Source organism: Pelophylax lessonae, assembly GCF_965119305.1.
Source record: "Pelophylax lessonae genome assembly, chromosome: 5".
NCBI lineage: Eukaryota > Metazoa > Chordata > Amphibia > Anura > Ranidae > Pelophylax > Pelophylax lessonae.
Genome location: NC_138772.1, coordinates 8610437 through 8627791, shown reverse-complemented (window position 1 = coordinate 8627791; position 17355 = coordinate 8610437). Strand labels below are relative to the sequence as shown.

The 17355-nt window shown below is 43.2% G+C and overlaps 1 protein-coding gene across 1 annotated transcript in view; it reads right to left on the bottom strand.

Moving 5' to 3' along the window:
* Positions 1 to 17355, bottom strand: part of LOC309556402 (NACHT, LRR and PYD domains-containing protein 3-like) — a gene marked incomplete at both ends in the record, with an annotated part of 545473 nt that overhangs the window by 474123 nt on the left and 53995 nt on the right. The window contains one exon of the mRNA XM_082258866.1: positions 9257 to 9559. Within this exon, the coding sequence (XP_082114992.1) occupies positions 9257 to 9559 (303 nt within the window). The remainder of the gene's footprint in view (positions 1 to 9256; positions 9560 to 17355) is intronic.

The following is a 17355-nucleotide window of genomic DNA, read 5'->3' as shown; positions in this document are numbered from 1 at the left end:
GCTGGCTGTAAAAAATTATACCAAGGTGATGTCTAAATCTGCAGGCATCATCCTGGTATAACCACTCAAAGTCCAGCAACATACCAGTACATTGCTGGTCCTTGTTTGGCATATAGTGTAGGTTTTTTTTTTTATGCAGCCTGTGGGCTGAACGAAAAAAAGAGAACCTAACAGAAATCACCACAGGAATATTGTGTAGCATTACACACCATTAACTGCCATACAACCAAACCCACTGATTTAATGGTGGGTACAGATGACAATATTCCACGTATACCTAAAGGTATTTTAACTGCAGTGGTGAAATCAACCTAACACAGCTGCTGCCATCAGAGGTATCCATATATGCTGTGCGCAAACGCTGTTTGTGTCAGAATATATAAAATCAATGTGGCAGCCGACGGGTACCTGCAAGAGAAACAGGTTAACAAAAGAATGAAAAACAAACAAAGTAGTAGGAAGAGTAGAAGAACATAAAAATAACTTAGATGACAACTATTTTTGGCTTTTTTATTTTATGTTTTTTTTGTAATTTTTATTTTATGTTTTCATGTATTTTTTTTTTTTTTTTACACTTTTTTTTTTCTTCAACGTTAAAGTTCCAGGTTAGAGTCTCTCAAAATGATGATAGCCATCGAACATCTTTTGAGACCCTGTGTAAATGCGCCCTAAACTGTGCCATGCTGTACCCTACGCTAATAATCCACTAGTGTGTGGTAGCGAGACAATAATTATAGGTGTCACGCCTAAATCCGCGCTTGCTGCAGACACTGCATCTTTTTTGGGGGTATCTTTGGGTAGGGGTACTCGGGAGGAATTCCGGAAAATGCCCCTCATGCAGCCAGCTCACTGCATCTGGTTGGGGAAGTTGGGCAGGAGCACCAGTTGGATACAGAAGGGCTCTGATTATCTCTTCTTGGTACTGAAAGAAGGATAATGTTCCGGCAGACGCTTTGTATAAGACAAAGCGTTGTAAATAGCCAATTGAAATAAGTATACAGACACTTTTTTGTACGAGCGTCTGGCCTTACGAGCAATTAAGTACGGTCCCATCATCTGGTCGTTGAAGTTCACCTCTCCCATTTTAAGGTTATAGTCGTGGACACAGAGGGACTTCTCAACAACAACACCGGTGACCGTGGTAATTTGGACTGCCGTGTCTGGGTGAATGGAGGACAGACCGAAAATGTTCCATTTGTCCCTCCACTTCACTGCAAGCAATTCATCGCACTTCAAGCAGGCTCTCTCCCCTGGACTCAGTGGGGCATTTACTAGCCATTGGGGGAAGCCCCGGCGATTAGATCGCACGGTGCCCCAAGCGCCAATTTGTAATTGAAAGAGGTGTCTAAAAAGTGGCACGCTTGAATAAAAATTGTCCACGTACAAGTGGTACCCCTTTCCGAATAAGGGTGACACCAAGTCCCAAACTACCTTACCGCTGCTCCCTATGTAGTCTGTGCAGTCGGGGGGCTCCACAAAGCTATCTTTTCCCTCGTAGACATGGAAACTAACTGTATAGCCTGTGGCCCTGTCACACAGCTTGTACAGTTTGACCCCGTCTCTGGCACGCTTGCTGGGGAGGTACTGTTTCATAGCAAGGCAGCCAGTTAACTTTATCAGGGACTCGTCAACGCAGACATCTTGTACGGGGGTAAACAAGGCTGCAAACCGCTGATTGAAGTGGTCTATGAGGGGCCGAATTTTGTGGAGCCGATCATATTCAGGGTCTCCCCAAGGAAGACAGAGTTCATTGTTGTTGAAATGCATGAACCAAAATATTTGTTCGTATCGAGCCCTGGACATAGCAGCAGAGAACACGCGCATTTGATGAATTGGGTCAGTGGACCAATATAATCGCAATTCATTCATTTTTGTAATGCCCGTGTTGAAGCATAGGCCCAGAAAGATTTTAAAATCTGGAACCGTTATAGGATTCTAGGCGAATGGTCTGGCAAGGGGTGAATTTGGGTTGGTGGCGATGAATTGACGTGCATATAAATTTGATTGATCCACAATAGATCTGTAAATATCTTCAGTAAAAAACAGCTCAAAAAAATTAAGAGGATTAAAACCAGCTGTTTCCACACGAATTCCGGGTTGGGCAGTGAATGGGGGAAGTACTGGCGCTGTAGAATCTGTTGGCTGCCAATTAGGATATGCCAGCACTTCAGGGAGGATACTATAGGCTCTATGGCCCTGTCTTCAAATACGCGGTGGCTGCGGGCCACTACTCGAGCTAGCCACCGCACCAGCTTCAACTGCACTTAGGGGACTCGCCACATCACCAAGTGTTACTGCAGTGCTGGTTGTACTAGGTCCAGGGTGTACTAGGCTGCTCGTGTTTGCCAGATCACGAGAAGTGTGAGCAGCACTAGTACTGGCACTCTGCTGCATACGAGAATGGGGTCGGGAACGCCTGACCTTAGCAGAGACCCAGCCATCGTCGGAGCTATTCGTCAGGGAGCCGCTGTTCTCTAAAGGTTCGTATACTGACCCTGATTCTGCCAGTGAGGCTTCCCCATCGCTCTCATCTGACATGGTCAGTATACTGTAGGCCTCTGCACTACTGTACCACCGTTTAGACATTTTATCAACTAAATTTACCGGTACAGTAGTGTGACTAACAGGAAAAAAGCACCTGGTTGTCAAGGACTATTTGGTCGCTACAAAAAAAACTGCTAGGGCTAGCAGAGATCAGGAATGACTCTGCTAACGCAGCGGTTTTGTGTGTTTTGTCTTTTTTGGAAGTGACAGTAATCTATTGATTACTGCACTTGCCTCGGTAGGGTGGGCTGGGCGGAGGGGCTAAACGCAGGTGCTGGCAGGAATCAGTGCTAATCGTGCAAACACAGCGTTTTGGGAACACTAAACTATGGGTTTGCTAGTATAGTTCTGATCAGATCAGATATTGATCTGTTCAAACACTATTTTAGTAATGGAGGTGTGTGTGTATGTGTGTGTGTGTTTGTGTATGTGTATGTGTGTTAGTGTACTTGACTCTAACTGACGTTTAATAACGGTGGTGTGGTGGGACCCTGACGCTAACTAGCGTCACCCGTGACACTAATACAGCGATCGGTAATCACTGTATATAGTGAACACTGTGACAGGGCAGTGAAGGGGTTAACTGGGGGAGATCAAGGGGTTAAACCTTTATAGGGGATAGATCGTGGGTGGCCTAAACCTATTTGGGCCTAGCGCAAGAGCAAACTGGGGTCACTAGTGACACTAATACAGTGATCAGTAGTTAGCTAACATACTGTATATTAGTGCACTGTGTGATAGGGAGTGAAGGGGTTAACTGGGGGAGATCAAGGAGTTAAAAGTTTATTAGGGGATAGATGGCGGGTGGCCTAAACCTATTTGGGCCTAGCGCAAGCGCAAATTAGGGTCACAAGTGACATTAAATACAGTGATTAGTAAAAGATCTGTATACCACTGTAGTGTTCACTGTGGGGGTTTGGGGGGTGATCAGGGGTGATCAAGGGGTTAACCACTTGCCGATCGCTGCGTGACTATTTACTGCGGCAGTCTGGTTCTCCTGGGCAAACCGACGTGGGGCTACGTCGCTCTCCCAGGAGCCTCTAGGGGGCGAGTGCGCGCCGCCGTAGGTGCGCTCCCGCCCCCCTGGACATTCCAGCGCGAGTGACCGAGGGCTCCGATGTCCGCCGGCCACCTGTGATCTCCCGCTGGAGAGGGAGAAAGGCAGGCGGCTGATGTAAACAAAGCCGTCTGTCATTCTCCCTGGTGTAACTGCAGAGATCATACGATCCTGCTTTGTAGGATCCTATGTCTCTGTGGTTACATGAAAAGCCACGCCCCTTTACAGTTAGAAGCATGCCCCTAGGGAAACATTTAACCCCTGCATCTCTAATAAAGTTAACCCCTTCCCTGCCAGTGTCATTTTTACAGTAACAGTGCATATTTTTAGCACTGATTACTGTAGTAATGTCCCTGGTACTCCCAAAAGTGTCAAAAATGTCAGTCAAGGGTCCGATCTGTCCGCCGCAATGTCGCAGTCCTGCAAAAAAAAGTCGCAGATCACCGCCATTCCTCGTTAAAAAAAACAAAACAATAAAAATGACAAAAATCTTTCCCTTAGTAAACGCAATAACTTTTGCGCAAACCAATCAAATACGCTTATTGTGATTTTTTTTTTACCAAAAATATGTAGCAGAAAACAAATTTGTCTAAAATGTTAAAAAATTTTGATTTTGAATTTTTTTTGAGGGGAATTTCATAAAAAATTTGTGAAAAATATTGTTGTTTTTTCAAAATTTTCGCTCTTTTTTTTTTTGTTTATAGCGCAAAAAGTATAAATCGCACAGGTGATCAAATACCACCAAAAGAAAGCTCTGCTTGTGGGAAAAAAAGGACGTCAATTTCATTTGGGTACAGCACCGCACGACCGCGCAATTGTTCGTTAAAATCACGCAGTGCCTAATCACAAAATAGGCTCTGGTCTTTGAGCAGCCAAATCCTCCGGGGCTTAAGTGGTTAAAGGTGCCTATGTGAGGTGTGTCAGTGTAGTGTTTGGTGGAACTCACGTTTTTGATGCTTCTCCTTCTCCTGGAACCGAAAGGGCTCCAGGAGGGAAAATTACATCACTTCCCCTGCCTGTGTTTACATTACACAGGCAGGGGATATGATGCCATTGGCTAGAACCGATCACCAGATCCAGACCAAAAATCATTGTTTTGCATTTGGTGACTGATTGGTTCTCAGCCAAATCAGACCAGGATTGGCTCGCTGGAGCGCGGCCTGCGAGCCGTGATCGCGCCCGATGCAGGTCTACGTCGCTGGATGCAGGAGAGCCACTTTGCCACAGTACTCTCTATGTGAGCGGTCGGCAAGTGGTTAAAGTAACAGTGCCGAATCGCAAAAAAAAGCCCGGTCATTAAGGGGGTAAAACCTTCCGGAGCTGAAGTGGTTAAATCATTAAAAAATTACACCCTGACTATGAATGTGTCAGATCCAGTGGCGGCTGGTGCTCAAAATTTTTGGGGGAGCGCAAAAAGAAAAATGTAATAGGTATTGCTTTGCGGCAAAAAACGCGGTAAAAAAATTGCGTGACTTTGAAGTCATGGTATAGGCATGGCACAGGCATGGCGCAGGTGATGGTATAGGCATGGCACAGGTGATGGTATAGGCATGGCACAGGCATGGCACAGGTGATGGTATAGGCATGGCACAGGTGATGGTACAGGCATGGCACAGGTGATGGTATAGGCATGGCACAGGCATGGCACAGGTGATGGTATAGGCATGGCACAGGTGATGGTATAGGCATGGCACAGGTGATGGTATAGGCATGGCACAGGCATGGCACAGGTGAAGGCACAGGTCGGCTTCAAATCACTTACCTTTTGATGGCGTCGGGATGGCGGGATTCTGGGAACCGTCCACGGCTCTGCTCGTCTCGTCCTCTTCAGTCTTCCGGTCTTCTGGTCTTCGGTCCGAGCGGCGGGAAGGAGATCGGGCGGTGCCGGTGCATGCGTCAGTCAAGTTTAAGATTATAGAATAAAGGGCTACCTTAACCCCTTGGAGCCTAAACCTTTATCTGACATTTGTTGTTTACAAGTTAAAATCAGTATTTTTTGCTAGAAAATGACTTAGAACCCCCAAACATTATATATATATTTTTTTTAGCAGAGACCCTAGAGAATAAAATAGTTGAAATATTTTATGTCACACTATATTTGGGCAGCCTTCTTTCAAATGCATTTTTTTGGGGAAGAAATAAAGTTTCATGCATAAAAAAAAAAAAAAAACAAAACAATAAAAAAAAACAAAAAAACAAACAGTAAAGTTAGCCCAATTTTTCTGTACAATGTGAAAGATGATGTCACGCCGAGTAAATAGATACCCAACATGAAAAAAAGATTGTGAATAGCTGCGCTAACCTGTAAAAGTGTAAGCAAAAGCACTTTTAAATAAACAACATATCCCCAATAATTATAAACCAATCATATCAAATCATATAAATTAGTGATTTACAAAACATTGAAAATGAAGTCCTGATATACTCCATATACTATGCACATATATTATATTTTTTTCGTCTGTATTTTTTATGGCTTGCAGTTGATATGTGCTGCCCCTGGTGGTTGACTGGTTGCCTTCGTTCTCCCCGGGAGCTGCGAGGCGCTTTGGACGCCCTCCCCCTCTCCCTTCGCCTCCCTCGGCGCGGGGGATCGGGTGGGCGTGTCCTCCACGCATCGGCGCCACGCAATACGCCGATGCAGGGCGTCACTTTTGGCGCCAATGCACCGGCGATATGTATCCACTCTCAGTGCATTCGGATCACCTGCGGACCGGTCCGCCTTGCGTCCTGGCCCTCTTGTTGATCCATTGTATGCACTGGCGTGACGCTGGGGACACTATGTTGGGGCGATGTTCCTGGACCTACTCATTGGAAGCCTGGGCTATGCTTTCTGGTACTTATTCTTATCGCTTCTCACATCCCCTGATGCTCCTTTACATTTTTATCATTTGGGTTGATTTCTACTATTCGTTATATTCTTATTATTGGGTTGATTTCTCTTATTCTATTTCTCAATTTTTCACCTTTTCACCTTCTTATCCAGCTTTTACTATTCACTTATCCCATGTGGTCTTCACGTACTGAGACTTCCCTCTTGCACTTTCATGTATTAGGCTCATAACCTTTCACAATCGGTTTATAGTTCACAATTATTATCATTCTCTTGGGTGTCACTCTTTATTAGTTTATTTTATATCTATTTTACACCTTCTAATTGTCAAGCAACATTGTGTAGATGTTACATAATATATATATATATGATACATTTATATGTATATGTGCATATATTACATTATATATATATATATAATACATTTTTTATTCCTTTTATAATTTAATTGTAGCAGTTTGTATACTGTGCAATAGTATAATATATATGATTATTATTATTTTTAGTTATTTTATATATATTTTTTTTTCTCTGCTGCTCATATGCACCATTTTTACTCTATTCAGCTTAGCCAATATCTCCCGGTGTGTGGTGCCCTTGCCTCTGCCCGCTGCCTTGTGTTCCCTCAGCTCCCGTGGGAGACCTCTGGCCCTATGTCTGCCTCTTGTGTGAGTAGGCATATTAATTGCCACGTAAGTTTTTTGACAAACTGGGAGATTTCACTTCCCCCCCCTTCTCTTTTTTGTCAAGTGTCATCTATTATATAGTTATTGTTGCTTCATATATATTTATATACATATTTTTTAGATTCCAAACCAACATTCACTCCTGATGAAGTGGCATTCATAAGTCCACGAAACGCGTTGAGTTTTTTGAAGTTTCGATTATATTCTACTATCCCTACATCGCTGCAACATTGTTTATTCGTTGTGATTTTATTTGTTGCAATTATATCTAACTACTCCATCATTTCTGTGATAATATCTGTAAATCTATTTATGAATACTGGACCTGAGCAATTTTATCAGTTTATGCAATACCTATGAGTTTTCATTTTTACCAAATTATAACTATGTGTATATTTGCCTGATATCAACAAATACAATTGTTATCCTGACAGATTATCTAGGTCTCCTAGTCCCCGACCTTTCTTGTTGATTCTATTGAATAGAGATGGAGACGCACGGCAATTCCCACCATGCGTCTCAATTAAAGTCCCACAACTCCCCTTCCTTCTTGTTTGCGAAGTCCTGATAGATTACTGAAAGTGATTGTAAAGGCAGAAGGTGCATTCTATGCATTAAGATAAAAAACCTTCTGTGTGCGGCAGCCCCCGCCCCCCCCTCTCCCCCCTAATACTTACCTGAGCCCCATCTTTATCCAGCGATGTTGCAGGAGTGTCTAAGCTGCCTGGGACTCCCCTCCTCATTGGCTGGGACAGCAGCGCGGCGCAATTGGCAACTGCTGCTGTCAATCAAAATCATTCAGCCTATCAGAAGAGAGAGGGTGCAGGGCCGGGTCAGGGCTCTATGTCTGAATGGACACATGGAGCCGCAGCTTGGCTCAGGTGCCCCCATAGCAAGCTGCTTGCTGTGGGGGCACTCAGTAGGAGGGAGGGGCCAGGAGAGCCGAAGAGGGACCCGAGAAGAGGAGGAGCTGGGCTGCTCTGTGCAAAACCAACTGCACAGAGGAGGGAAATGTAACAGGTTTGGTAAAAAAAACAGAACTTTACAATCACTTTAATGCTGGCCTCTTTTTCAGGTACAATACAATGTGTTAAAAATAAGTGACTATACTGTTTACAATCCAGTAAGGCACGGTCTCATTCTGCTCTGCACAGCCTCAGTTGTCCTATATTCTCAGCATTGTGCAGATAATCAGTGAGTCACTAGAGGCCAATCTGCTGACAACCTCAAGATTTATTGCTGCTAAAGGGGTGAGGAAGCAACAGGAATGATGCAGACTGTGCCAAGGGAACACAGATTAGCGAGAGAAGAGAAGAGGTGACAGAGAAAACTCTGATGTCAGAGACAGAAAAGAGTTACACATACAAGGATAGTGTCTTATCCTATCTCTCTTATTTCTCTCCTTTCTCCCTGGCAGCAGCCTGTGAATGTGAGCACTCTAAAGCTTCTGACAGCCTTCCGTTCTATCTGAGCCAAGACATACAATCAAGACTAGAAATACACACCTTATAATTGAAGAAAGTGACATATAGTTTTTTTTTACTAAGGAGAGATGGAGAGTTTTCAATACACAACTGACTGATCTGGGCTTCAAGAAAATGTCAGCCTCCAGAAAGAAGATACAGGAACAATGCTGAAGTTTTGGTAATATAATTATTATTGTGGAATGTATGTTCTTTTATTGCAGAATATTCGTTTTTATCAAACTTTTAGGGGTAAAATTCTGCTTTAATAAGGATTGCAATTGGCACAAAAGCTACCTCATTTGTATTTTCATGGCCCCATCAGGTACCTGCCTGCAATATGTATAGTAATTCTCCAACCCAGTTCTGAGTTCCAATCTTTTATTGTAGATAGACAAACAGATTACAAACACCACACAGTCTGCCCACACATTTCTGCCAGGAGGGGGCAGGGAGGCGCACAGTTTGACAAATGTATCTATCCCAATGGTTCACTACCGGAGAATGAAGGATGTAACTGGGCTCCCTGGACATTCTGCTCCTGCCTAGGTTACCTTGGGAATAATCCAGATCTTCTGATCACTGGCTTTCCCTGCATCACATTCCTAGTCCTTCCTCACACAGATATTTATTAGGAATTGTTAGGAAAAGGTCATTATAGATGAGAACTCACCACTCCGTGTTCTCCTCTCCTGGAGGTCATCAGCAGGTCCCCGCAGACCAATCAGTGTAAAGACATCAATTGTGACATCCAGAGCCCCTTCTTCTCCATATGTGTCTATCAGGAGGGCCTTGGTGGTGATCCTGTCTGCGTTTTCTAGTGTTCCTCGGGGGATGGGAGGTTTACCTCCATAAGAGAAATCAGACAATTCAGTCGTAAACATCTTAAAGTCCCTTCCTTTCAGATCCTCCAGAGAATATAGGATAAGATCCCCAGGGGTTTGTGGCCCCGTTCCCAGAACACCAGGAGCCGATCCTGCAAAGAGTACAAAAGGGAAACAAACATTAATTCTGATTGGACAGTTTTGTACACATGATAGCAGACAAGTCAGTACTGGCAGCTGATGGTCCTATAAAGAGAATATATAAGGAAAAGGAAAATATCCTACATTGACCTATGGAGAGATCGGCTTCCCTGTGACACGACTGTCTTCATGATTTTACCTTACTTCTCAGGAAGAATTATTTATTGTGTGAAAACACCTAGGAGTCCATTTATAGAACATTCATTGGAGAAAAGGCACAAGTATTTACCAAGCTGTATGAGTTCTCCCCGTATTTTCTCTGCTATGACCTTCTATGATCATCAGCGCCATCCAGTGGCCAATTAGTGGTACATTTTTCTGAAATACCTCAATCAGAAAACATATTGCATTTTGGCCACTAGATGTCGCTGATGATCATACAGTAGGTAGTCATAATATTACAGAAAATTCAGGAAAAATTTGCACAGCCTGGACAATTTCTTGTGCCATTTGTGCAACAAATGTTTTATCAATAGACTCCATTCACACCAATGTGATTTTTCATGCTTGTTGCTTTTTGCAGAAACGCAGGACATTATTTTTAACATGGTTTGCTATGGAACACGTTTATATCAATGTATTTTTGTGTAAATGGTCAGAGACTTTATTCCCGCAGCATGCAGTGTTTTGCATGCATTAGACTTCAACGAACCCGCACCAAAAATGCAAGTGTTGCGTTTTCGCAGCGTTACATGCGTTTTGCATGTTACGTTTTTTTTTCCCCTCTTTAACAGTGTATAGCTGGACGCAGCAGCCGCCTTCCTAATCCGCTCCCGAACAACAAACTATAAACTGTCTAATAATGAGATTAGAAAAAAAAAAAATGCAAGATACAAAACGCGTATCTGAAAACATGGAAAGCACAGCAAAATGCATTGTGGAAACGCTCAAAACCAACATGCATGGATGTGAATGGAGCCTTAGTGGATAAATATGGACGACGGTTTTCATACATGTTTACTGATTGTTTCCTAGTAACCAGAAAGTAACTTTAAATCATTAAAAAAGTACACCCTGACTATGAATGTGTCGGATCGCTGTATACTAAAACAGTAATTCCAATTACACCCAAATCTCCCAGCAGTATGTCTTATGCTATATGTGGCTTTTTATCTTTATAGTGACAGTAAACTCTGTTTTATTATTTTTACCTACAGGGAAGTTTAGAATAAAGCTTACCTGTAGGTAGAATGAATATCTCTGCATGTGCAGCGTTTAGGGGATATTCTAGTGATCAGCAGCCGGTGACGTCACTGGTGAATGCGCTCTGAAGGAACGGCATTCCTGCGCTGTTATTTCAGAGCTGTGCGCTGCGGCCAAGACTCCCGTATGCATGTGTGGGAGTGACTTCATTACAGCTCTGCCAGTAAAAAGCCCGGAAGGAAGACTGGGTGAGGATGGAAGCCTATGCAGCGGTGACAGCACGGCGCTGGAGGGCTTCTTTTTAAAGGTAAGTCTTTCATAATGTGCTAGTATACTATTATGATATCGCCTTGCAGGGTGAAACTTTTTTTCTTTTTACTTTACTACAACTTAAGGATTATAGAATAAAGGACTACCTTAACCCCTTGGAGCCTAAGCCTTTATCTGACATTTGTTGCTTACAAGTTAAAATCAGTATTTTTTGCTAGAAAATGACTTAGAACCCCCAAACATTATATTCATTTATTTTTTAGCAGAGACCCTAGAGAATAAAATCATTGAAATATTTTGTGTCACACTATATTTGGGCAGCCTTCTTTCAAATGCAATTTTTTTGGGAAGAAATAAAGTTTCATGCAGAAAAAATAACAAAACAAAACAAAAAACAGAACACAAAAAAAAACAAACAGTAAAGTTAGCCCAATTTTTCTGTACAATGTGAAAGATGATGTCACGCCGAGTAAATAGATACCGAACATGAAAAAAGATTGTGAATAGCTGCGCTAACCTGTAAAAGTGTAAGCAAAAGCACTTTTAAATAAACAACATATCCCCAATAATTATAAACCAATCATATCAAATCATATAAATTAGTGATTTACAAAACATTGAAAATGAAGTCCTGATAGATTACTGAAAGTGATTGTAAAGGCAGAAGTTGCATTCTATGCATTAAGATAAAAAACCTTCTGTGTGCGGCAGCCCCCTTCATCCCCCCTAATACTTACCTGAGCCCCATCTTTATCCAGCGATGTTGCAGGAGTGTCTTAGCTGCCTGGGACTCCCCTCCTCATTGGCTGAGACAGCAGCATGGCGCAATTGGCAACTGCTACTGTCAATCCAAATTGTTCAGCCAATCAGGAGAGAGAGGGGGCAGGGCCGGATCATGTCTCCATGTCTGCATGGACACATGGAGCTGCAGCTCGGCTCAGGTGCCCCCATAGCAAGCTGCTTGCTGTGGGGGCATTGAGGAGAGAGGGGCCAGGAGAGCCAAAGAGGGACCCGAGAAGAGGAGGATCGGGGCTGCTCTGTGCAAAACCAACTGCACAGATGAGGTAAGTGTAACATGTTTGTTATAAAAAAAAAACAAAAAAACTTTACAATCACTTTAAAGCCGGCCTCTTTTTCGGGTATAGCTATACAATGTGTTAAAAATAAGTGACTATAATGTTTAAAATCCAGTAAGGCACTGTCTCATTCTGCTCTGCACAGTCTCAGTTGTCCTATATTCTCAGCATTGTGCAGATAATCAGTCAGTCACTAGAGGCCAATCTGCTGACAACCGCAAGATTTATTGCTGCTAAAGGGGTGAGGAAGCAACAGGAATGATGCAGACTGTGCCAAGGGAACACAGATTAGGGAGAGAGAAGAGAAGAGGTGACAGAGAAAACTCTGCTGCCAGAGACAGAAAAGAGTTACACATACAAGGATAGTGTCTTATCCTATCTCTCTGATTTCTCTCCTTTCTCCCTGGCAGCAGCCTGTGAATGTGAGCACTCTAAAGCTTCTGACAGCCTTCCATTCTATCTGAGCCAAGACATACAATCAAGACTAGAAATACACACCTTATAATTGAAGAAAGTGACATATAGTTTTTTCGACTAAGGAGAGGTGGAGAGTTTTCAATACACAACTGACTGATCTGGGCTTCAAGAAAATGTCAGCCTCCAGAAAGAAGATACAGGAACAATGCTGAAGTTTTGGTAATATAATTATTATTGTGGAATGTATGTTCTTTTATTGCAGAACATTATTTTTATCAAACTTTTATGTTATAATTCTGCTTTAATAAGGATTGCAATTGGCACAAAAGCTACATCATTTGCGTTTTCATGTCCCCATCAGGTACCTGCCTGAAATATGTATAGAAATTCTCCAACCCAGTTCTGAGTTCCAATCCTTTATTGTAGATAGACAAACAGATTACAAACACCACACAGTCTGCCCACACATTTCTACCAGGAGGGGGCAGGGAGGCGCACAGTTTGACAAATGTATCTATCCCAATGGTTCTCTACCGGAGAATGAAGGATGTAACTGGGCTTCCTGGACATTCTGCTCCTGCCTAGGTTACCTTGTGAATAATCCAGATCTTCTGATCACTGGCTTTCCCTGCATCACATTCCTAGTCCTTCCTCACACAGATATTTATTAGGAATTGTTAGGAAACGGTCATTATAGATGAGAACTCACCACTCCGTGTTCTCCTCTCCTGGAGGTAATATGCAGGTCCCCGCAGACCAATCCCTGTCAAGACATTTCTTGTGACATCCAGAGCCTCTTCTTCTCCATATCGTTCTATCAGGAGGTTCTTGGTGGTGACCCTGTCTGCGTTTTCTAGTGTTCCTTGGGGGATGGGAAGTTTATCTCCATAAGAGAAATCAGACAATTTATTCCTAAACTTCTTAAAGTCACTTCCTTCCAGATCCTCCAGAGAATCTAGGATAAAATCCCCAGGGGTTTGTGGCCTCTTTCCCAGAACACCAGAAGCCGATCCTGCAAAGAGTACAAAAGGAAACAAAGATTAATCCTGATTGGACAGTTTTGTACACATGACAGCAGACAAGTCAGTACTGGCAGCTGATGGTCCTATAAAGAGCAAATATAAGGGAAAGGAAAATATCCTACATTGACCTATGGAGAGATCGGATTCCCTGTGACACGACTGTCTTCATGATTTTACCTTACTTCTCAAGAAGAATTATTTATTGTGTGAAAACACCTAGGAGTCCATTTATAGAACATTCATTGGAGAAAAGGCACAAGTATTTACCAAGCTGTATGAGTTCTCCCCGTATTTTCTCTGCTATGACCTTCTATGATGATCAGCGCCATCCAGTGGTCAATTAGTGGTAACTTTTTCTGAAATACCTCAATCAGAAAAAATACTGCATTTTGTCCACTAGATGTCGCTGATGATCATACAGTAGGTAGTCATAGTATTACAGAAAATTCAGGAAAAATTTGCTCAGCCTGGAGAAATTCTTGTGCAATTTGTGCAACAAATGTTTTATCAATAGACTCCATTCACACCAATGTGATTTTTCATGATTTTTGCAGAAACGCAGGACATTATTTTTAACATGGGTTGCTAAGGAACACGTTTACATCAATATATTTTTCTGTCTCAGTGTTTTGTAAAGGGTCAGGGACTTTTTCCCCACAGCATGCAGTGTTTTTCGTGTAATAGACTTCAATGGACCTGCACCAAAAACGCAAGTGTTGAAATTTTGCTGCTTTTTTACATGCGTTTTGCATGTTAAATTTTTTTCCCCCTCTTTAACAGAGTATAGCTGGACGCAGCAGCCGGCTTCCCAGTCTGCTCCCAAAACAACAAACTATACACAGTCTATTAATGAGATTAGAAAAAAAAAAAACGCAAAACACATCAAAAATGCGTATCCAAAAACGTGGAATGCACAGCAAAAAGCACTGCAGAAACGCTAAAAAACCAACATGCATGGATGTGAATGGAGCCTTAGTGGGTAAATATGGGCGACGGTTTTCAAACACGTTTACTGATTGTTTTCTAGTGACCATAAAAGTAACTTTAACCACTTGCTGACCGCCCCACACAGATTTACTGCGGCAGGGCGGCTCGGCTGCGCATAATCACATAGATCTACGTAATTATGTGCATGCGGTCTCGGCGGTGATTAGATACAGTGGGAGCCAGACCACGGGAGGAGCGCACTCGATTGCCACCGGCCTCCCAAGATCTGCGGGGAAACTGACAGGAGAGCCGCCTGCCTATGTAAACAAAGCAGACGGCTCTTCCCTGCCAGTATCATTTATTTAGCACTGATCTCTGTATTAATGTCACTGGTCCCTAAAAAGTGTCACTCAGTGTCAGATTTGTCCACCGCAATGACGCAGTCCTGTTAAAAATCGCTGATGGCTGCCATTACTAATAAAAAAAAAGTCCAAAAATCTATCCCATAGTTAACGCTATAACGTTTGCTCAAACTAATTAACCACTTAAAGCGGAGTTCCACCCTAGTTTTACATTTTTTTACAAAAATACCCCCGGGACAGTCAGGGCTAGCACATTCCACAATGGCTAGCCTCTGATCTGTCCCGGGTTGCACTTACCTTTCAGGAGAAATACTTACCTTGAAATTGTCTTCTCCAGCGCTGCCATCTCAGGTGTGGGCAGCTTGAAGCCAGCGCGATCCTCTTCCGCGTCCTCTTCGGTCCTCTTCCTCCTTCTTCGGTCCCACGATGCACTGCACCGGCCCCGACGTCACTTCCGGGTCGCGCGCGTCATCCCTCCACAGCTTCTGGGCATGCCTCTTCCTCCTTCTTCGGTCTTCGGTCCTCTTCCTCCTTCTTCGGTCCCACGATGCACTGCACCGGCCCCGACGTCACTTCCGGGTCGCGCGCGTCATCCCTCCACAGCTTCTGGGCATGCCCAGAAGCTGTTTAGAAGGGAATGACGCGCGCGCCCCGGAACTGACGTCGGGGCCGGTGCAGGCGCAATGATTCCTGGGAGCGATGACGTTCAGCTCCCAGGAATCATTGCAAACGCCAGGAAGTGACGAATCGCCGTGGCCGCCGAGGGGAGGAAGAAGGAAGTAAGGTGAGTATATTTTCTCTAAAAGGTAAGTGAAAAAAAAAAAAAATTGCGATTATCCATTTGTTTTTCAGGTGACCGGGAGCGAGAAGATGGAGGTAAGTATAAATTTCGGGTGGAACTCCGCTTTAAGCCCCGGAAGATTTTACCCCCCTTTCTGACCAGGGGGTATTTTGCGATTTGGCACTGCGTGACTTTAACGGACAATTGCGCGGTCGTGCGAAGCTGTACCTAAACAAATTTGATGTCCTTTTTTTCCCACAAACAGAGCTTTCTTTTGGTGGTATTTGATCACCTGTGCGATTTTTTGATCATGCGCTATAATCAAAAAAATAGCGACAATTTTGCAAAAATAACAATATTTTTCACATTTTTTTATATGAAATTCCCCCCAAAAAAATGTAAAAATCAAAATTTTTTTAAATTTTTGGCCAATTTGTTTTCTGCTACCTATGTTTGGTAAAAAAGTTATTGCATTTACTAACTAAGGGAAAGATTTTTGTCATTTTTATTGTTTTTTTTTAACGAGTAATGGCGGCGATCTGCGATTTTTTTTGCGGGACTACGACATTGAGGCGGACAGATCGGACCCTTGACTGACATTTTTGACTCTTTTGGGGTTACCAGTGACATTACTACAGTAATCAGTGCTATACATATGCACTGTTACTGTAAAAATGACACTGGCAGGGAAGGGGTTAACTTTATTGGCGAGGGAGGGGTTAAGTGTGTCCCTAGGGGCGTGATTCTAACTGTGCAGGGATGTGGCTGTTTGTGTAACAGCACAGATCAATGGTCCTACATAGCAGGACCATTAGATCAGTGCTTTTACACAGGGAAGAATGACAGGCAGCTTTGTTTACATAGCTGCCTGCCTTTCTTCCTTCACAGCGGACGATCGCGAGTGACCGGCGGACATCGGGTCCGCCAGTCACACGCACGGAGGTGTCCGTGAACGAGTCGGGGTGGGAGCGCGCCTCCGGCGGCGTGCGCTCGCCCGCTATTGGCTCCCAGGCTAGTGACGTACCAGTATGTCACTTTGCCTGGCCGGGGCTGACCGCCACAGTATATGTACTTGCGGCGGTCAGCAACCAGTTAAAATACGCTTTTTGGGATTTTTTTTACCAAAAATATGTAGCAGAATACAAATTGTCCTAAAATGATAAAAAAAAAAAAATTTGGGGAATGTTTTATAGCAGAAATTAAAAAAATATTGTGTTTTTTTTCAAAATTGTCGCTCTTTTTTTGCTTATAGCACAAAATCTAAAAATCGCACAGGTGATCAAATACCACCAAAAAAAAGCTCGATTTGTGGGAAAAAAAGGACATAAATTGTATTTGGGTGCAGCGTCGCACGACCGCGCAATTGTTAGTTACACCCTGACTATGAATGTGTCGGATCGCTGTATACTAAAACTGTAATTCCAATTACACCCAAATCTCCCCGCAGTTTGTCTTATGCTATATGTGGCTTTTTATCTTTATAGTGATAGTAAACTCTGTTTTATTATTTTTACCTACAGGGGAGTTTAGAATAAAGCTTACCTGTAGGTAGAATGAATATCTCTGCATGTGCAGCGTTTAGGGGATATTATAGCGAGCAGCAGCCGGTGACGTCACTGGTGAATGCGCTCTGAAGGAACTGCATACCTGCTGCGCTGTTATTTCAGAGTTGTGCGCTGCAGCAAAGATTCATGGGTGGGAGTGACTTCATTACGGCTCTGCCAGTAAAAAGGCCGGAGTCCGCAAACC